The following is a 23,139-nucleotide window of genomic DNA, read 5'->3' as shown; positions in this document are numbered from 1 at the left end:
GGTGGAGAGAATGCTGGACGTCGTCCTCCGGGGAAGACTTGTTAGGATTGAACAGGCGATAGCCTACCTATATGGGCAACCATAATAGAAAGAAAGAAGAAGAAGAAGAAGAAGATAAGGTTGTTTTTTACATTCAAAAATTGTAAACAATCCATCCATTTACTTTTAGAGCATAGCAATTTTCAGCAATCGTGTAACTTTTTTATTGATAAAGATTTTCACATACTGTCTACAAAGAAAATACAGCAGAAATATTAAGAAAGTTCTTGAATAAACTACAATCTATTATTTCTAATAGATTTCGAGATATCGATTTTTGAATTCACAGTTCTAATAGCGCGACCACTATCGAACACCCACTCAATTCCACTTATTTTTACCAAAAATGCAAGTGCTTCTAGCTTGCACTTAAAAAAATTCAAACTATAGGAAAAATTACAACGACTCGTTAATAAATAAACAAATTAAGTATCACGAGACGTAATTAAAAAAAGCTGAACGCATGACGTACACCTTTCCCTAGAACTTTAAGTACTGACAGAGGTATTGATTGGGTCGACCGGTCAACTGCGACAAATATGCTATATCCCCTTCCACGTCTCTTAGCGATGTGCACAGTTTCTCGGTTTATTAGATACGTTTGACAACGTGTTTACTGTCCTCTCTTTGTTCAGTACATTATAAACGCATTGCACTCTTCTTACATACGGAAATCTCGACCTAAGACTAACCTTTGCCAGCCCGTAGTATACGTTGTATAGCGCATACTACCTCATGATCGAAAAAAAAACGGCGTCCAAGGCGGCTGGGAATGGCAATCGATAATAATTTTGGCGAGGTCAAGCTCTAGACGTCATTAATTGGCCCGTACTTTTCTATATTTTTTAGTGGCGCTTACTGCCAGTAGAAGGCCATAAGAGGGTTGTAATTTATTTTAATATTGAGGAAAAAACAGATGAAATAGTGTAGTTCGTACGTAGTAAAATTTGAGAAAAAATATTTTTTTGGAGATTCGTGTATCTGGAAAGGTTCTATCCATTTTTAATCTTTCTATAATTAGTGTTAATTTTTGACAAGTTTGATGTCAATTATTAGTAAATGACGTCTAGAGTCAGGGGCGGGAAAGTGAAATAGCAAAAGCGGTTCCACCGTTTCCACGGAAATCTCAAATAAAATAGTTCCAGCCCTAGCCACTAGGTGGTGGTGCAATTAATTTTTACGTTAAGAAATTGCTACTAGTTATTGCCAGATGGCGGTAAATCAGAATTTTTTTGTAGTTTCCATAGTTTCCAACGGCCATTGTCATATTATTGTCAAATTCTCAAAAAATATTGTCGTTGTCATAGCGCCAATCATAATATTATCAAATAAATGATTATCAAAACGTTTTTCAAACTATAATTTGTTATATGTGTTTTAATTAGACAATTCCTTTTGTTTCTGGCCCTAAAAATATAATGTAAGTCTTTTATTTTTGCCATCATTTAAGTACCTATTTATACTTAGTCCATTTACAAAACTTTGGACGTATTACGTCGGTCTTGTTTTATTATAATAAACGATGTTTAAATATTTGATTTATAAATAAGAACTTTAAATAATAAATAATATTTCACATGTTTGGCTTTAATTTTATTTAATAATTGTATATATTATACTGTTAAATCTTATTTTTTACACATCACAACGATACTTGTTATTAGTATTGTTGAATTTGCGTAAAAATAATATTTAATAATCAAATTTAATTATTTTAGAGTAAAATTATTCAGTAAATACGGTCATTTAAAAAGCCCGCTCTTCGATCCATTTAAAACAAGCCCTACTCAATAGATGGCGCCACTTCTGTAGGACCATTTTTCAGTATGGCAGAGTCCATTCTTTTTCTAGCTAGGTATATTCTTTGGTCTAGAGATTGGCCCTGTCAAAATTGTCATCGATTGTCATTCATAAATTATACCCTATTATGGAAAAAACGGCGCTAAGTTGGCTAGAAAATGACGATTATATTCCCTATATAATTTTACATATAAAATGGCAGCGATCTTTATTTCATATAGCCATCGCTGACGCCGTTTTTTTTTCGATCATATTGTATTTTGCTCTCCAAACGTTAGAATTTTAAGTAGAATTCAAAAATCCACAAATACAAGCGTCGAAAGAAAGTACCTTGAAACTTGAAACATTCAAATTTTTGGCCAAACCCTGTATATCATTATCAGATATTTAAATATGAGAATGACCCTGTATATAATTCATGACTTACCCTGTATATAATTCCTATATATTTACTTACTTTTTTTGACTTGAACTAGCTAAATCTTCAGCTGTAGTTATTGTTTCTTTACATTTTGTTTCTGTACCTACTTGTACTCCAACAGACCTTTTATTCTAAAACATATACTAATTATATTAAACATTTATATACTTTCGTAACAAAAAATCTCTACACAGGGTGTTATATTGATTTAGGAACAAGAAAGAGCACTTAAGAAAAGTTCTTATTTTTTTAGAAATATATTTTATTTTTACAATATAGTTATATATGTTTTATATATTTTAATCACTTTCTAGGGTTAAGTACAAAGCAACAATACAAGTTCTAAATATATGTATATACAGGGTCAGTCTTAAATAAGAGCAAATATTTTTAGGGGTAGTATATTTCGACCCCAAAGCACGTCTACAAGTTTTTTTTCGAGAAAAAAAAAATTTGGAAGTTTTTGACAAAAAATATGGAAATTATTTAAATCTTTAGTTAAAAATCATCAAAATATGGCAACATAAATAGTAGATTAAATTTTCAAGAAAGAAACTCCAGAAAAGATCCAGTGGTTCTCAAAATTTAAGCTTTTTTCTAAGCGAACTCGGTTTTGAAAAACAGTAAAGGGAAAATATGTTTCTTTAGACTCCAGCCTACCTTATTTCAGACTCACCATGTATTATATTAATACTAAAATAACAAAACGATAACAACATATTTTTAAGTAAGTATATATAACAAAGCGTATAATAGTTTCGTAAAACATAAAATGGTCGAAGGATAAATTTATTGCTAAATATATGAATTATTCCGTTTTAAATTGTTTTAAAACAGTTTATAGACTTTCAGTCAGTGATGAAGCAATCATTTAACCGACAACAATTTTATATTTATACAGGGTGTAACAAAAAACATGCGCCATCATTTTTTGAGTAAAAAATAATAAAAATATTCTTACATTTTAAAGCACAATTATTCTTGATTTAATACCAACAAATAAGTGATTTTTTATTTTGTGTTACTGGCAGACGAAATCAATTTTTTTATAACAAAATCCAATTTTTCTTATTCTTGCGTCTCAAAAGTGGCTCACCCCCTGTAACTTTTTTATTTTTTCAGAGAAAAAAACGGGATTTGGTATATTAGTATATTCAAATTCAAATTCAAATTCAAATTTCTTTATTAGACCCCATTAAGTTTTACAGAATAATATTAGTATTAATAAATGTGTGTCTAAAGGTATCGCACCGCGATTAAAAAACCGATACAATGGCACAAAGTGCCAGAGTGGTGCGACCCCAAATACAAAATAGAAATAAATTAAATTACAAAAATAAACAGAATTAAAAAAATTAAAATTATATAAAAAAAAAGTGAAAATATAATTTTATCAGGGACGAGCGGAGATAAGCAGAGAGGCATAATGAAACAGTGTAAAAACCGGAACAGCAACCAATGACGGGCATATCAGAAGAACAAGATCTCACTAATCAGTCGAAGAAATTATAATATTTACGAATTTAGTAAATGATTTTTAATTTGTTTTTTATAATCTGTAAAGGATTGAAATTTAAAGTTATTAGAAATATTATTCCACAAATGTGGCGCTATGAAACTGAAAGATTTTTGGAAGTTAGCTGTTCGGTGTTGAGGAATTTTAAAATAATGCACTTGTCTAGTCGAATGATCATGGTCAACGTAGTGAAACAATGAGAACAAATAGGGAGGCTGCTCTGTAGTTAAAATTCGATAAATGAATGTCATTAAATGAAATTGTCGTCTGTTAGTCATGGATAAAATAGATAAATTTTTAAGATGTGGCGTTATATGATCTCTAAAAGGAATGTTAAAAGAAAACCGTAGACACGAATTTTGAAGTATTTGGATTTTTCTAGAGAATCTAGCGTTTATGGATGTACCATAAACAACATCGCCATAATCAAATAAAGATAAAATAAGTGTGTCACATAATTGATACTTAGTCTTTGATGGTATATATTTCTTAAGAGACGAAAAATTCTTCAACCGTATATAAGCAGCCTTTAATTTAGTAGTTATATGTGCCTGAAATGAAAGCTTCGAATCAAAATAAACTCCAAGATTTTTAGTCTCTGTAACAATGGGTATCGCAACATTATCTATATGGATATTCATGTTACCAGCCGTATTTGTAATTTTGTTTATATCACTACCAAATACTATAACACAAGATTTACCGGCATTTAATTTCAAATTATGATCTAGAGCATATTTATTAATTTTATTAAGATCGTCGTTAAAATTTAACTGAAATTGTGCCAAATTATTAGTATCTATTCTGCAATAAATTTGAGAATCATCCGCATATTGCTGCAATTTAGAAAACTGTAATTCCTTATCCATATCAGCTACATATAACGAAAATAAAAGTGGCCCAGAATAGATCCTTGAGGAACCCCAGAAATCATAGGAATATAACTAGATTTTTGTTTTAAACTACCCTGTTTCATGACAACACAATGTGATCTATCTTTTAAAAGGTTTTTTATCAATTCTAAAGAGCCGTCTGAAAATCCAAAATACTGTAATTTTGCTAGGAGCAATGAATGGTCTAGAGTGTCAAATGCTTTACTAATCTAGTAAGCTAAGACACGTCATATTTTTATTTTCTTGATTTGTTCTAATATCATTAACCAGCTTTAGTAAACAAGTGGTAGTGCTGTAGTTCTTACGAAAACCAGATTGGCATTCAGGTATTAGTTTATTTGAATCTGCAAATGAAACAATTTGATTATGTAGATGTTTTTCTATAATTTTAGAAATTGCTGGCAAAATACTCACGGGTCTTAGATCGTTGTTATTTAAAGGTTTGGAAATTTTACAGAGAGGTGTTATAATAGCTTTTTTCCATATTTATATGACATAAATTAAGACTGATTGATGTATTCAATTCATTTCGGTCACTTCCTGTTTTACCAGAAATGACTACAACTTTTGATTTTTAAACACCCTCAGTGTTTTTTTACTTTATTCAGTAGAAAATTATATTCTGAATAGAATGACATACATGTCAACTTTGGAAGAATACCGAGGGTGTCATTTAAAAATCAAAAGTTGTAGTCATCTCCGGTGAAACAGGAAGTGACCGAAAACAATTGAATACGTCAATCAATCCTAATTTATGCAATCAAGTTGACATACATGTCAACTTTGGAAGAATACCGAGGGTGTCATTTAAAAATCAAAAGTTGTAGTCATTTCCGGTAAAACAGGAAGTGACCGAAAACAATTGAATACGTCAATCAATCCTAATTTATGTCATATACTAACATACCAAATCTCGTTGTTTTTACTGAAAAAATAAAAAAGTTATAGGGGTGAGCCACTTTGGAGACGCACCCGGTATAGAAGGTGTTTCTTAATAACATGTTAATATTGGACCAATTCTAAGAAAAAAACGAACAATAATTTTTACTTTTAAAATACAGATGGGTAAAATTTTATAAAAAAATTTTTCATAATATCTACGACTTCCTAAGTGACGTCGTCAATGTTGGACACCCTGTATATTTCTACTGTTAAAAATAATGACGCATATTCTATTTGTACACTGCCTTATTCCGTTTTCACCAATAACTTAGGAACAAAAAATCACATGTTGAGAAAATATCAACCTCAAGTAACATTAATTTGCATAATATTTCATCGAAATTTTTTTGCTATACGGACTAATTTTAAAATAAATTAACAAATCACAACGAAAGGAATAAAAAAACTTTAACAACTACAACGGTCTACATAACCATAACAAATTCAATATGCAATAGTTTTTGGTATTTAAGAGTTGCGACGTCATTTTTTTACGCTCGTTTTGTGTCGACAACAGTACATTTTTAAATAACTAAAAATTGCTTAAAGGCTACAGCTAAAACTATTTCAACAAATAACAAAAACGATTATTAACGATAGATTAAAATAAAAAAAAACTAAATAATAGACTGTATAAAAATAATAACAATTTTGTATACTAAATTTAGGAATATACGTTTATATCGATGATAAGTTTGAAAAGTAAAAAAAATTGTGTCTAGAATTAAATTACAGGGTGTTTCAAAAAACATGTGCCTGTTTCAAAAAACTTTAATCCCCTATAGCTACGAAATAAAGCAGAATCCGATCTACGTTGATATAAAAAATAAATCGTATTTTTACATGAGGAACCTCCACACGAAAAATGGCACATGTTTTTTGAAACACCCTGTACAATAAGTATGTTGAATGTTATTTCAAAAGACACGGAAGTCAAAATAATATCAAATTATCTGCCTAATCATACAAATTCTCTTTCTTTTGGTTCACCCTAATATAAGTCTTTTTTCTACCACTTTCGTTTTCTGTAACAAACGCCGTAGGACCCAACTCTTCATCTTTATGCTCTTTGGTCTCGAACTTCTGCAAATCGGGAATGTTCGGCTCCGGTATGACGTAAGTAAAACTAGGATCGTACTTTTCCGGCTTATAATACCAGTCAATCTCTTTTACTTGTCTTTTTACAATTCTACTTAAAGGAGTAGTACTTTGCAGTGGTGGGGACTGTTGAACTGGAGTCTTTTGACTTCCACTGTAGTCATAATCAAAGGGTACCGTCACTACTTGTCGGGAAGTGTCGAAAACTTGAAGACCTTTTTCAAAACCGCCTGAGTGAAGGTGGGGTTGGATTATTTCATGAGTTTTGGAGTCTTCAGTGGGTAAATCATCGTCTATGGCTTCTTTTTCCTGGGTTTTAGTCTCGGCTTCTTCTTTCTTAGCACTTTCCTCTGTTTCTTCATCATTTTCTTCACCACTTTCATCATTTTCTTCCTCTTCATCCTCATTTTCTTCATTAGCTTCTTCCCCAGACTCTTGAGGCTTTTCAGCATCTTTCTTTTCTTCTTCCTTTGATTCTTCAACTTCATCTTCCTCTTCCACGCTGTTTTCAGCTTTATTCAGGTTATTTAAATTCTCCTCGAACTTTTTGTTGAAAAAATTGTCCAAATCTAAGTCGTCTTCGACGAAGGAAGTGAATTTATCGAGGTCCACCGGCTTTTTCACGTCTTCGACTATTTCTTTGTACCTGTCTGTATCTTTAATACCTTTAGGAATGTTTAATCCTTCAATATCTTCTACTTCGAAGTCCTCATTAATTAATTCTTTCAAAGTTCTATCGTTTTCTTCAAGAATTCTTCGTTTTTCATCTTCCTTAGACTCTTTACTTGGTGCTTCTTCTTTTTGTTCTTCTGGATTTTCGTCAGACTCTTCCCCAGATTCTTCTTGTTCGCTTTCTTCTTCCTTTTCTGTGTTTTCTTTACTCGATTCTTCTTTTTCTTCTGATTTTTTTTCATCCTCTTCTTCTTCCTCTGTTTCTTTATCAGCTTCCTCGTTGTTTTCTTCAGATTCTTTAGAACTTTCTTCAGATTCACTTGCTTTATCGTTTTTTTCTTGTTGTTCTTCAGATGATTCATTTTCAGGTGCCACAGGAGCAGTTTTTTCGTTTTTCTGCCCATCAAAAACAATCTTTTCTATTCGTTCTAGTTCATCATATAATTCTTCCGGTTTAAAATATTCAGGTTCTTCGTTTTCTTTTTGCAGTTCCGGATTTTTTTCAATCTCGGTTTTTGGTCCGGGCTCAGTGGTATCTTGAATCTCCTCTTTAGGGTTTTCGGGTACTACTTCAGGTGGTGTTTCATCTTCAGTATCAGATTCCTCTGATTTATCTTCACTATCCTCTTCTGGTTCCTCGTTTGGTTGTTTAATATCTTCTTCGTCAGGTTCTGAAGCTTCCTCATCATCAACGACATCGGCGTTTCCTACTTTAACTTCACCATCATCAACAATCTCATCATTATTTCCTCTTATATCCTCTGCATCATCTCTAGGGTTTCCAGTCTCTGTAACATCGGTGTTTGTTTCTGGTTCATCTTCTTCCTGAGTTTCTACAGGTGCTGTGGTGTAAGATTCAGGTTCATGCTCTTCAATTTTGCGGACAACATCTTCAATGTCTTCCTTATTGTCTTTACTGCCCTGAATTTGGGCTTCGAGGTTCGGTCCTGCTCCATTCATAAATTCCTCGGCTTCTCTAAGTAGTTCAAGAACCTTTTTTTGTTCGTGGGATAAAGGAAGTCCATTCCCCACCTCATTGATGTTCTCTTTGAAGAATACATTTTTGGGAGTGATGATTTCTTCAGAATAGTATTCTTGTTCTAAACCTACAGCCTTTGGCGTTACTGCCAGTTCATTGAAGATCGGTTTCTCAAATGCTTTTGGTTTTGGGGTTGATGTCACTTTCTTGTAGATAGGCTTTGGCTTGGGTTTTGATTTTTTGGCTTCTGCACACGGAGGTTTTGTGGTTTCTGGTTCAGGAGAAGATATCTTCGCTTTTTCTTCTTGAGGACCCTTAAAAGAAACATGATAAGGATCGTTGTTTTGATCATTTAGTTCATAGTATGGTTCGTTAATGAGGTGGGGATTTTGAATAGCGTTCTTTTTAGCTATGGCGTCGTTCAAGAACTTTTTCCCATAGTAATCGATAAGGTGCTGATGAATTACTTTGGCAGATTCGATGTTAGGCTCTGCCAAAGAGTCTTGATGATTAATGTTGTGTTGGACGGAATAAGATCTGGCTTGGGTGAGTGGATGGGTGACTTGGTGAGCGAAACTAGTGCTGTCAAGGCTTCTTACCGAGCGGTGATGGTGCTTGTTGATCAGTTGCAATTCGGAATCGATCGGTTTCTCATCTTTCAGTTGGTTGATGAGTAACAATGGTGCAGGTAGGATGAATGGGCTTTCGTCTGACTTGAACGGGGCACTTTTGAGGAACTTCTTGATGTCTTTGTGGAAGGTGTTCTTGTTTGAATTGAGGGTTTCTCGTTTTGAATCTGAGGAGTCTTCGGAGTAGTCAGGGAAGTCAATGTTAACTCTGGAAATCGTAAGAATTGCTTTAAGATAGGAGCATAGTTTAATTTTTTTATAGTAAGTAAGTAAAAACCCTGTCTACTAAAATTTATTGTATTTTTTCCATAGCAACTGTTAAAATTGCCTTTATATCTATCAAAAATAGTAGATAAAATAGTACTTTAACCGCAAGGGTAGATTAAATGATACTTTAACAGCGAGGATAGGTTAAAAACTTTATTTCTTCTCGCGCGTTTTTTAAATGGTTCCATTTTTGAAAATTTTTGTATTCCTTTTCATAAGTTATTCGGGATTTAAATGGAAGTAGTTTGGATATGGCGTTTGTCGCCTCAGCCTGAATATCTGTTGATAATTTACTTATTTCGCTTTGAGCCATTTCTGGCTCCAATTCAATCAGCAATCGACACGAAAGAGAATTAAAAAATATTGACTCAAAACTGACAACTAAAGAGACAGCTTTATTTATTTGTCAAATTGTATAGAAACCAACGCCAACCCAGCACAACATTTTTTCTACTCGTAATAATTTCCTTGAAATAATAATTTCTGAATATTTTTTAAAACGTAACTCGGCTATGGAAAAAAATATTGTTTTACACACGACTATAAAATTGCATTATCGTCTTGTATAAAAAGTGACCAAAAGTTCATTCATAATTTTAGCAAATCTTATAAACTTATTCTGGGTTATATGAAAAAAAACTATAGTATATTTTACATAATTCAGTATCCAATATTGAGTGCAACTGTTATTGTTATTTAAATAAAGTACTTTTGTTGCATTATGCGATATCCAGTATAAGATTTCTAATCCTACTGCACAATCCTAAGAAAAAAATTGATTACATCAAACGAAAGTATGTTTTGTGTATTTAACCGCGGAATTTTCATATTTCATTTATTTCTTAATAATATATTACTAGTTCTCATGAGCTTATTAATCTGTCGTATAATAATTATAAATTATTATATAAATAAGATATCTTATTAATTAATACTACAGGGTGACTCCAAAACATCGGCATTTTTGATATGTCAAAAATAACGAACACATTTTTATACAGGGTGAGTCTTAAATAAGTGCAAATATTTTTAGGGGTAGTATATTTCGATCCCAGAAACATGATTATGTTTTTTTTTTCGCGAAAACGTTTTGTGAAAATTTGGAATTTTTTGAAAAATTTTTTTGGAAACTTTGTTAGTTTTTAGTCAAAACAGACAATATAGCAATATAGATAGTAGATAACATTTACAAGAAAAGAAACCCAGAAAAGATCCAGTGGTTCTCAAAATTTAAGCAAAAAAATATTGTTATCGGAAATTTTCACAGTAAAATAACTGTTATTTTCGACTTATTTGGAAAACGGCAAAGAAAAAAAAAATGTTTATTTTATCGAGATCTACCAGCTCTAGAAATATTTGCACTTATTTAAGATTCACCCTGTATAGGTATTTGTTTTTTCTTTTAAAATATTTTTTTAATAAGTATGTAATGAAATTTGGTGAAAAAATATATTCTTTAATTATTTTTGATCTACTCATCACTTAATTCCAAATGAATATACTGGGTGTTTCTGAAATGTTACTCACCCGTATAACTTTTTTATTGTTTCAGATAAATATACGAGATTTGGTACAAGAGTATATGACATAAATCCGGATTGATTGACGTATTCAATTGTTTTTGGCCACTTCCTGTTTCACCGGAAATGGCTACAATTTTTTATTCTTAAATGACACCCTCGATATTTTTTTACTTTATTTGATAGAAAATTACACTCTGAATAGAATGACATACCATTTGTTACCTTTTGACATTTTCACTAAAAAAAATCGTATTTTAAATTTTAATCTAGAGTACCTAGTCTGTGCTAAAACACTAATTTTTAATCAAGGAGCCTTGGGAAAATAGATTTGATCGTCTAATGTTTTTCGAGGGTCGCTCATTAGTATATTTGGAAAAAGCGTGTTTTATGAATAACTTGTTACCACACACTTGGTATTTCGTGTCAAATTATTGTCGTTACATTTTATAAGCAATGACACTGTAAATTGAAATTTGAAATTCTATTTTTTTTAATTGAAAATGTCAAAAGTTGACATATGAATGTCATTCTATTCAGAATGTCATTTTCTATCAAATGAAGTAAAAAATAGCGAGAGTGTCATTAAAAAATCAACAGTTGTAGTCATTTCCGGTGAAACAGGAAATGACCGAAAACAATTGAATACGCCAATCAATCTTAATTTATGCCATATACTAACACACCAAATCTCGTTTTTTTATCTGAAAAAATAAAAAAGTTATAGGGGTGAGCCACTTTTGAGAAACACCCGGTATAATAATATCTAGATAAAATTATATCCAATTTGAAATTTGACTCATGGGTGCACCAGCCTGAGGAAGATGCTTTTTCTTTTGACTTATGTTCCTTTTGTATTATAAAAGGAACATAAGAAAAGATCAGGCGAAACCAAAAAAATATAAACTGTCTTCAAAGTAACTATTTTAAAGCCTTTTTCAAAGATTCACAAAAATCTCCTAATTCTGACAATATGTCTTTCCAGATTTGTACACTTTACATAAAATTACATAAATTTTTCAAACAGTATTGATAGAAAGTGTTTCAAAATGGAGGCAATGATGTAGCTAATCCGAAAAGACTCATTTTTTGACAATCTGATTAAAATACTAATAGTGCATGATTTAAAAGAAAAAAAGAATTGTTATACTTACTTTTTTGGATTGTCATTGTACTTGATATCTTCTTCCAACACATAAGCCTCTTCATTAGGATCTCCAGTCTCCTCCTTATAAATCCTAGTCTTTTTATCACTAATCGGCATCAGGGAGAGCACTTTATCCTCCAACTTGTCTCTCACATCTTTTAGTTTCTCCCTAGAAGAATTTGGAACTTCGTTATTCTCTCTACTTTCCTCATCATCTTCTTGCTCTTCCTCTTCCTCTTCTTCTGGTTTCTCAGCATCATCATCATTATATTCACCAGAAGGTTCACATAACTCTTCACCAGGAGGCGTATCCAACTTAGGAGGAGGTCTATGTAGATCCAATGGACTACCTGCCTTACCTGGAGAATCTCTTGGTGTAATGAGCACTTGTTCTTTTTTCGATGGATTTCCGTTGTTGTAATATATTCTTTCGATAAGTGATGGGACTACTGGGGCTTCTTTGATGGGTAATGGTAATCTTGGAGGGAATGGCCGGGCTGGTTGGGGCATGTTGAGGTTAGCTATTGGTCGAGGGGCTGGTCCAGGTGCTGCTGGGGCTGCGCCAGCTGCAGGAGCTGCAGGTGGCTGGCCTGGGTAAAGTTTTAGAGTTTAAATGTCTGGATAGATTCTCAAAAGTTGTTTTTTTGCTCCTTATAATTTGGTTTATGCTTAAAATTTATTGCTTTTTAAAGAATTCAGGCATGGGCTTAGTACAAGAAGGAATTGGAATGTAAGTGGCAATCACGTAGCTTAGATATCTCCTGTACAGGGTAGCTCAAATTAGACGTTTTTAAAAAGAAACTCCCTTTTCTATAATAGGAGATAGACGAAAACTAATATCGGTGTCTGGAGCTCAATTTTCATCAAAAACATGATGGTGAAAACCGCACATCAATATCTGTTACCGTTTCGGAGTTACGTGATGTTTTTCAAAAATGTGCATTTTTAACAAATCGCTGTAACTTTTTTGCTATGGAAAATTTTGTATTTCTATGAAAACATTTCCAAAGCACCTTTTTACGTAGAATTTAATGGTTTAAGTATAATTTTTTTAAAATTAATAATTTAAGAGTTATCAACAGAAAAATTGCTTTTTTATTTGGGACACCATCTGCATTTTTAATTAACTGAAAAGAATTTAAAATTACCTTTCCAAAAATATAGCACACTTGATATTTTGTTATAATCCTCTTCGAAATACAGAATTTTTAAAAGTTCGCCACTTTTAACTAGTAGGCTTTGGACCCCTTATTGATGATTTGCCCTTAATGGAACTCGAAAACCTATTTTTCCAGCAAGACGACGCACCGCCTCAGAACGCTGAAGTTATCTGCAAATTTTTGCAGCCAATTTCAAGAATAATTGAATAGCTAACCAAGATCCCAGCCGTTGGCTTTCGAGGCCGCCTGACTTAGTGCCAATGGATCTAATCCTATGGATATATTGGCGGAAGAATAAAGGTTCCTTATTCTTCCGTATAATCTAGACAAGAATTAAAAATACTTAGCAGTTAAGAGAGGGTATCTTTCACCCCCACTGAGTTAATGAATTCCGCGAGATACGTTTAAAAAATACGTTTTTATTGTTATTAGATATAGTTTAACTGTGCTGATGTTGGTTAAATATATTTTAAATTGTTATACAATTCTGCACCTCTCATAGCAAATATTATTTTCGTTTTAATTGATGCTCACAGCTAGATTTTTTTGCATTACAGCCGGTGCCGTACAAAGCCTACTTGTTTAAAGCGGGCGAATTTTTATATACTCTATATCTCGAGGAGGAATCGAGCAAAATATCAAGTGTGTTATATTTTTGGAAAGGTAATTTTAAATTATTTTCAATAAATTAAAAATATACAGGGTGTCCCATATAAAAAATAAAATTTTCTGTTGATAATTCTTAAATTATTAATTTTAAAAAAATTATACTTAAACCATTAAATTCTACGTAAAAAGGTGCTTTGGAAATGTTTTCATAAAAATACAAAATTTTCCATAGCAAAAAAGTTACAGCGATTTGTTAAAAATGCATATTTTTGAAAAACACCCCGTAACTCCGATACGGTAACAGATATAGATATGCGGTTTTCACCATCATGTTTTTGACAAAAATTGAGCTCCAGACACCGATATTAGTTTTTGTCTATCTCCTATAGAAAAGGGTGTTTCCATTTAAAAGCGTCGAATTTGACACACCCTGTACAGTGCGACATCTAAGCTACATGATTTTTAAAATTACCATAAGTAAAATACCAATCCCGAAGAAGCTAACTTTTTGATTTTGCAATTGCTAAATCCCTAGAGAAAGAATAACCTGTATTTTTTAAAAGTTATCACTAAATGCATGCATACAAATATTTCAAAATATAATAGAATAACGTAAATTATATTCAACATTTGAGAATCAACCGTATATAGTCTTGTGATAAGTACGTCTTGGTTAAAACCAATAATGTATTTAAAACAGATATTCTGTACAAAATACACTGTTTGGTACTTATATGTATATAGTATTTACGTAAGTAAATGTAAGTAACGTCCATATGGGTTTCAGTCAATAACTTGTCGAAAAGGTGAGAGAAATAAAAAAGAGAGATTTTCTGTAACAGATTTTAATGATCACATAAAAAAGGTTCACTTACATTCTTACAGTAAATACTATAATATAATATAAATAAATTAAAAAAAAATTATAAAAAAGAAATAAAAAAATAACTTAAAAGAGAGAGATAGTAAGATACTAAAAACTAAAAGAAAAATTAATGTCCAGAATCCATCATGCTTTTATCCTTTTCAACTGGTTAGCCTATAAAAAAATATACAAAAAGTATGTTATTTAGTGCTATAAGAAAAATTAGTGTCAACATGCGTGCAAATTTTAATTAAAGTTAATTTGCCATTGAGAATGAGAGGAAGGTTAGGTTAGTAAATCCCAAACGGGGATTTTGGAATTGCAAGCGTGGCAGAATGAAACTTAAAGCACGCTTAAAGTATGTATGATAACCTATACAGAGAAGACCAGGCTACTAGCAACATAGCAAGTTGCCGGACGAATTTGCGTTTACCCGATTTGCTTTCGTACTCGAGATTCACTGCCCGCTAATCGGCTGGTCAGGCGTCAGGCAGTACGCAGTTGCAGTTGTGCTTGGACGGGTCGGTCGTGACAGATTAGTAATACGACGCGAGGAGTGCCGAGTATTTATCATTTTCATTTTAAGTGTTTACCTTCACTTTAGGTAACTTTTAAAATAAAAATACTTATTATTTGAGTGTGTTTGCAAGCCAAAACTAAAAATAAATAAATTCTCTAAACCCCAAAAAAACTAAAGCATTACTCTTAATAAAAAAAAGTTATAACAAGTGTTCAAAAAGACCACCTTCTTGTGCTAGACAGAAGCCTAGGCGGTGGTAAAATTCCCGTCTGACATTGGCTAACATATTAGGGCTAATAGTTTGGAAAGCCTCTTGTATTTTTATTTGAAGCTCATCCAGAATATTAGTACTATTATGACCATACACTTTGGATTTTACATAACCCCACAAAAAGAAATCATTGGGAGAAAGATCTGGTGATCTAGCGGGACACAAAATAGTTCCATATCCACTAATTAAACGGTTGGGAAAAGTATTGTTCAAATATTCTTGAACAATACGGGCATTGTGGGCAGGGTAACCTCAGCAATTTGATTACTTGAAAACGTGGGATTTTGATCCGCGGTAGCACAAATGAACACTCCATAGATTTAGTAAGAACAGATATCACATTGTGCATTTTAACCCTATCAAACAATCGGAGGTTGACTACGTACTGTAAAAACCAACTGAGATAGAGAAGGCGACATTGCCACATCTCAAATTTGCGCCTATCTACTTAGTTTGATTTGCAGAAAAGGTGACTTTAAAACCTTCACCGGATATCAAGAAATCTCAATTTCCTAATAAAATTAATAGTTTATTTTTAAAGAAGCATGCGTAATAATATGGTTATTAACCAGAGGATATATGCGTTACTATTAAAGGACGTGTTTACTGTTTAATGTGCTGAAACGTCTAGAACTATTGGCAACGTCGCTGCTAGTCTTCCTGAATGAAATGAGCCGTCCGTCCCACCACCCCTCGCGACGGCCCTTGGTCCGTTACAGCGTACTACGTTTAGCTTACGGTATGTTTGAAGTCGGAATCAAGTCCGAAGTGAACTTTTCAGTAGTTTTTGATTTTGTTTAACATACTTTTGAATCTGCGAATTTTCAATATGGTAGGACAGTGTCAAATGCGTGGAAAAATAAGCTCAAATTACCCGAATTTGTCTTTTCACAGGTAGGTATTGTTTCCGCCGTAATCGTACATAGGCGTCCCACAAGGGAACCTCTCACAATTAAAATAATTTCTAATTATATTTGTTGAATTTTGATCTATTAAAACAAAAACGTAGTAGCCGGTAATTGAATTATAATTCGTCTCAATTACTACCTAACTGTTGTAGATCATAACAAATTTGAATATAAACGTTGCATATATTTGAAACTTTATTATATGCCAGAAAGTGAATTTTTTTTTAAATTGCGTCATATTTTGGTCATTATATACGATATTCTAAAGGATTTTGCTCAACAAATAAACAAAGGTGTTTACCCGTCCTTTTTTACATTTTATTGCTTTATTATATCTTATATCTGCGCCTTCGGTCTTGTTTAGACAAGTTTTTACCACCGTACAATACAAATACCTTTTCCTAGAGTTATTTGTACGGGTGTTTACCTTTTTTTAGAATGGGACGAACTGTAAATAATTCTTAGGCTACTAGTTTTATACATACCTATATACAGAGTAACCCAGGCCTCCAAAAAAGCTTTTTACCTATTACGTTTTTGGTTTGTGATTTTTATTTCAATCTTTACATAAGATCGGGGTCATTGTAACGCACATTTTCAAAATATTTTTGTCAACATACAGGGTGATTCAAACCGCAATACATATGCTTAATACAGTTCATGAAGATTGGGACGTTTAACTAAAATTTGATTGTCTCTGATTAAGCTACATAAGTAATGGATTTGTAAATAAACGTAATATTCATTATTATACGACAGAAATCCCATACTGTAGCACACAGATTTAATACTTTTAATGATAAATGCCCTCTATTGAGAGACTAAAAGGTAATTGCCTCGTATCAGAGCCATCATAATACGAGAAGAAGACCGAAAGTCAAATCTTGTCTTATATTTTCAAAAAAACACAATTTTCTCATTAAAATAAATATTGAGTTTAGGTATAGGAAGTTATTAATAATACAAGATTAAACAACTATTACACAGTACTTCACAGGAAGCTATCGATTGCAAACTAACTAAATCGTTACTAATTACTAATTTTGAAAAGTTCTTTTTAAGATAAAAAAAGGTAAAACTAAAACCTAAACTATCATTTGAGATTAAACGGGAAGTTCTAAATAATGTTGCCTATTCTAAGCAAGAAAAATTTATTTATAAGTTTTATAACACCTCTAATTAAATTTGGACGAAAAGAATATTTCTGTTTGCTGTAGGTAATTTTCTGAGAGATTAAACGGGGTTATTATTATTAAAAGTTCTAAGTTCTCTTCTTCTCCCAGGGAAAATACGTAAATAAAAATGACTTGTTAAGTCAAAAAAAGTCAGAAGGACAAGTTATTCTAAAAAAGGACTGTCCTTTTCAAAAAAGGACAGGTGGCAACCCTAGGTATTTCTGGAATGGAAATTTAATGGCAAATCTACAACTTTAGTTTGAAAATATGTTCCGGCCACCTATGATTACAAAAATGTCTAAAATGTGCTTTTACATTGCCTCCATATTCTAAAAAAAAGAAAAGTCACCAACCACAAACCTAATATAGAATTGTTTCGGAAGCCAGAGTCACCCTGTAAATATTCAAAAGTAACTGAAAGTTTATATAGAAGTAACTGAAAGTTTAAATTGAATATCGACGTTGGAGCGATTTTCACAAAACTACCTACCAACGTTTCAACATAAGTATATGTGGGATTATTAATTATATTTATATATTAGACCTTATAACAAAACTCATCTAACGAAAAAGTGTTAATGTAGTATATTAATATGGAGTAAAAATTTTACTAATTACTTTACTTTTACTTTACTAATTAAATTCGTTCCAAAAAACGCTACGCCACTGGCCATTAGAACAATCCAAATGCGCCTAGTTGCCGGCTCGGTTGCCGGGCTCGGAAATTTTAGACTTCTCTGTCTCTTCTGTCTTTGTTTGACACATTGGAATGTTTGATACACTACCAACGAGTGTTTATGAATGAGATGTTCGGTCTATCTGAACACTTGCTTTAACTCCTGTTCTTCATTAATCAACACATCAGGCTTTTTGTGTTTTTGTGGGAACACGCACCCATGTGTTTCAAAATTATTAATTACTCTTAATATAGTAGGTAAAGATGGAATCGACCTGTTTATAAAAGTTTGTGGAAAAATTGTTTGTATATCCCGATAAGACCTATTTTGGAAATACCATTTTACAATTTGAATTTTCTCACGAACTTGGTAAACATCCATTATTTAACTTAAAAAATAAATTTTACACGAGAACTGCCGCGAGAATCTATGTATTCGTTTTGGCTATTAAAACACGAATAAATACAAATTTTGAAACATTCTTATCACATATCTACCTATTTTTATTTTATCGTATTTTTTCGGCTGCTTTTTATCCGGCGGACGGGTATACGCTAATTCGTCCGGTTCTGCCTATGTTACTACTACGGTGGTCCGGTCTGTATAGGGTGGCTCAAAGAAGTGTGAGTGGATTGGGGTGATTTTTTTTAAATCGAATACCCTGAATATTATGCCATTTTTGGCTTCCTTTCTGGTTAGTTTACATAATCTTAAGATATTAATAAATATTGTTATGTTTTTCGTCGGTTCCGTGTGGATAGAAAGTCACAATTTATTTAAACACTATTTATTTAACACTAATTAACAAAAACAATAACGATAAAAGACTTATAGAACTATTTACAAACGATTTATAACTAAGAATTTATTTTGAATTTTAGCGCGTCAACTGCACTGGTATATTTATAACTGCCCCCTGTAGGCCACAGCCGCCGGCTTTTATACCGACAGGTAAAGAACTCTAGAATAGTCCATAGATCGTTAGGTGCGTAGAGAAGGTTTTCGAATGTTCTCGTATGTACTAGTCCATTCCAGTGGGACTCGATTTTTCTCGAACGAATGAATCATTACGGTGTCTATTCTTTAATGCGATGTTAAGGTCATCTGAGGGTGGGACATATAGTTAGGTTAGGTCGAGTCCACACGGGTCCGCAACAATATGTTTTGATAGTTTCAGAGATAAATAAATAACAAAAAATATCTTTTAATCCTTTTTTAAAAAAAAAATATTAAAAATCCTTTTTTAAAAAAAAAATATTAAAAATACAAGAAATGGAAGGCTGGAAACACCATCCACACTGCGTCGACAACTTGTCGCAAAATATACGAACAAAACATAGACAGTTTGATCTTTACCGACCCGAGACGGGACATTGAAAAGTCTCCGAATTTTGAAACAAAACAAAAATGAGACAAAAATTTCGCAGAAATGTATTGGATTTGTCACAACTTTGTCGTAAAACATGAAATGTCTCGTCACTGTTTTGTCTGCTTGGTCTGGACCCGGCTTTAGGATTGTGTAAAGTGATCAGAAAAGAAGCCAGAATAGCAATAATATACCTACAGGGTATTCCATTTAAAAAAATCCATCCATCCATTCACACATTTTTGAGCCATCCTGTAGAAGATTTTTTCGCGAAACATTTTTTATTTAGAGTTAACTTATACGTAGCTTTTCCTGTAACCTTTATCCCCTAACCGCAAATATGCCAAACCATAAGTATTTTAAATAATAATTCCTTGAGAATTTTACATGCTCCGAAAAAATAAGGAAGTGAATTTTCGAAAATTATTAGAGCATAAAAGAAAAATAGAGAGACAGTACATATTTATATAGTATTTGTACGGAGACAGACGTATTATATAAGTATGTTTTAATAGCATAGGGTATAGAAAATAAAAGTTATTGTGGCATGTGGTAGAAAAACGAACTAGTCGATAGATAATTATTGGTTCGGGTATAAAAAAATACCGTGCTATGGCAGACTTTTACCAGACATTAGTAGAAGTGAGTGGTTAAATGAGAAGAAAAATGCAGGTCAGATGTAATAAGTTCTTTTTTATTTGAAATTGAATATTAATAAAATTTATAATGGGATTTTTTTCCAGTAAATATCTCACGGAATTTATACAAATATGGCAGTGCTTACAATGACTGATTTTGGTATTGGTTTAAATATACCTATGTAGATTATATCTCAATATAATTATTAAAACATTTGGAATACAAATTAATACTTTATTAATACGTAAATGACACAACTAGATTCATTTATGTATAATAAGGTCTGGCAAACTGGAGATTGTTAGTTACTAATATCTTAAACTTAATTAAAAAAAGTACAGGGTGTCTCATTTTCGCATGTTTTACAAGATTTCTTGTTTATAACTAGAGATAAAAAACACCGTTTTCACATTATATCTTTAGTTTCATAAAACAGTAGCATAGTTATTTGAAAACCGCATCTTTGTATCTCTATATTCATAAACTAGAAAACCCACAAAACACACGAAAATGGGACATCCTCTATATTTATACAGTGTGCTCATATCAATCTTATTTTAACCGACATTCAAAATAATGGCCCTTTATGATTTTTTTCTTATTCCACACATTGTATATCAAAACTACCATCTCCTTTGACATACCAAAAAAACATCATAACTTCCAAATAGTAATGCTAAAGATTAGGTAAAGAGTAATATTATAAAATGTCCTATGTCACAGTTTAGTGTAAGTCTTTAGTTAATATTCGGTGGTACAGATCACAAGAATATATTGTGATACAGATAGTTATAGACCCATAGCACAGAATATATAGCTATACGCTTATATATTCTGTGCCCATAGTATTAAGCTCCATAATTTGCTATTGACTGCTACCATAGTTTGATTGACATTATCAGATCATTGACACTCCAAATGTCGGTTATTGGGCGAAATATCAAAAGGAATAAGTATCACTGACAGAATTTTTGCTCGTTCCAAAATGGTTAATCCCGTTTATGTCGTTGAAAATTTTCATTTTCTTTCAATTTTAGAGATAATTAAAAAAAACACATGAAAGTATGGTTAAATTTTTACCCAAGTCCTAAAAATCAAAAGGCGTTCCTATGTTAATATAATTTCAATTTTATTCTTTGATAGGTGGTTATTATTTATTTTGATTAACGTCATATTTTTAGCCGACCATACCAATAGGTATGGTAGGCTATTAAGATCGGCAAAAAAAAAGTTTTTTAATTTCACGCAAAATGAGTTATTTTTTAATGACCTAAATACAAAATATTTTCATGGTGTCTGTCTGTCTGTCCGTCTGTAACACGATAACTGAAAAACCGCTAAACCGATTTTAACCAAATTTGGCACAAAAATACTGTGGCATCCGAGAATCTGGCCATTAGTGTTTAGTGGGGGTGGGGGGTTGGTAAGGAGGTATGGGAGGAGGTTAAAAATTTTAAAAAATCGTAAATCCAAAACTACAGTAGCTAGCGAAAGGCGGTTTTCAATTTAAGATTAGGAATAATATTTGCAACAAAATTTGTAATAACATCAAAATCAATCGCTGTTTTTGGGATAAAAGAAATTGGAAAAATTCCTTTACTTTGAAACTAAAAGAACTGCCTACCAACTTTTTATTAACATATTTGGTATGGGTGGCTATACGTGCCTCCCGGCGCTAATTTTTTTCTGTTGTTAAAGTATTACTTTTAACGGTAACTATCACCCTTCCCGCAGCATTGAACGAAATAATAATTGACAATATAAAAAAAGTCATTTTAACGCCTAGGCATAAAAGTAAAGCACTTTTACGCCTAAGTATAAAAGTACGAAAAAATATATTATTAAACTGTATATACTATAATATATTACTAAACGTTAATTAAAATTCTATCAATAACAATCTATAAAAGAATGAAAACGAAATTATATTATCATAGAAACGCGTTTTCATTTTTAGCAAAAAAAATAAATAATAAAGTTCAACTATATTTCAAAGTTTTTCTTAATTTGCTCTAAAACGGTATGGAAATTTGAAAAAGTATAACAGGTTTAACCACTTATTTTTATTAACCAAATTTTTATGAAGAACGCAATTTTCTCAAAATGTCAATTTTAAAAAAGTGTTTCTATGTCTCTTCTTGTAAAGACAATCCGGGGACATAGGTACTGGGGGACATAGGTACTGTATGCTATAAATGCAGTGTGCTGTGAAGAATGTGATTGTGCGGGTGAAGTAAATAGATATCTACATATTTAACAATAATCCTCTACGGTCTATATAAAATAATATACACTGTTACGTCACTACTTTGTATATACAGAGTGATCCATTTTTTTGTAACACGACAGCAAATTGATAGAAAACCACTACCTACGTCATAGTTAGCATATGAAATGAAAATTGATGATAATTTCTCCCGAGCCAACGAACGTCTTTGTATCATTTATTAAAAATTGACGAAGATTTGACCAAACTTAATGCTTAATTAAAAAAAAACTAAATGTTTTTAGACACAAATTTATTTCAAAAAAAATGTTACTAAATAGATTTGCGGGTTAAACGTTTGGCGAATCTAGAAATTGTTGACAAAACTGACATAACTGAATTGAAAAAAATTACTTTGGTCTTATCTATCTACGTGACATTTTTTGGGAGAAACATATTTAATATTTCTGAAAATTTATTTTAACAAAATTTTAGGGGTAGTTTTTAAACGAAGAATTATAGTACTAAATTATTTTTTTATCGCATATTAAAGTTCTGTTATAAAGAAATGAGCCACCCTGTACATAAAAAACGTCTTCAGAATGGCCGATTTTATCCTATTACTACGATATTATTATACTTTTAATCCAAAGAATGATGAGCTTTTTTACCATTCTGCATTATCTATAAAGTCTGATTAAATCTACTCTAATACTCAACATCAATTCTACGGGGGTATGTAAATAACTTCTATGAAAAAGCGAATACCGTACAAGTCCAAAATAATCATACCTAATTGTTGCTGACTGCGGGAGAAGTC

General features: G+C 31.9%; 2 protein-coding genes across 2 annotated transcripts in view; both read right to left on the bottom strand.

Annotated features, from left to right (window-relative positions):
• Positions 1–6,477: 6,477 nt before the first annotated feature.
• On the bottom strand, positions 6,478–9,015 carry LOC115874463 (glutamic acid-rich protein-like). Its single transcript, XM_030889614.1, has 2 exons — positions 8,991–9,015; positions 6,478–8,922 (listed from the first exon to the last, which is right to left on the bottom strand). Exons 1-2 carry the CDS (start codon positions 9,013–9,015, stop codon positions 6,569–6,571), a joined length of 2,379 nt encoding a protein of 792 aa, XP_030745474.1. The 3' UTR covers positions 6,478–6,568.
• Positions 9,016–12,081: 3,066 nt separating this feature from the next.
• LOC115874462 (vegetative cell wall protein gp1-like) overlaps positions 12,082–23,139 on the bottom strand; it is a 17,294-nt gene continuing 6,236 nt past the window's right edge. Inside the window, exons 4-5 of the mRNA XM_030889613.1 lie at positions 12,127–12,513; positions 12,082–12,092 (exon numbers count right to left, since the gene is read on the bottom strand). Coding sequence (XP_030745473.1) covers positions 12,082–12,092; positions 12,127–12,513 — 398 coding nt within the window. The remainder of the gene's footprint in view (positions 12,093–12,126; positions 12,514–23,139) is intronic.

Source organism: Sitophilus oryzae, unplaced genomic scaffold, assembly GCF_002938485.1.
Source record: "Sitophilus oryzae breed Bouriz unplaced genomic scaffold, Soryzae_2.0 scaffold_1297_pilon_pilon, whole genome shotgun sequence".
Classification (NCBI taxonomy): Eukaryota; Metazoa; Arthropoda; class Insecta; order Coleoptera; family Curculionidae; genus Sitophilus; species Sitophilus oryzae.
The sequence above is the reverse complement of the archived record's forward strand: the minus strand, read 5'-3'. Positions and strand labels throughout refer to the sequence as shown.

What these genes read in the sequence shown, in the direction of transcription:
- LOC115874463 (XM_030889614.1), bottom strand. Translation starts at nt 9,015, where the DNA reads ATGAGAAACCGATCGATTCCGAATT. An exon ending in AAACCGATCGATTCCGAATT is followed by an intron (nt 8,923 to 8,990) that starts GCAACTGATCAA and finishes TCGCTCACCAAG; the next exon opens with TCACCCATCCACTCACCCAA.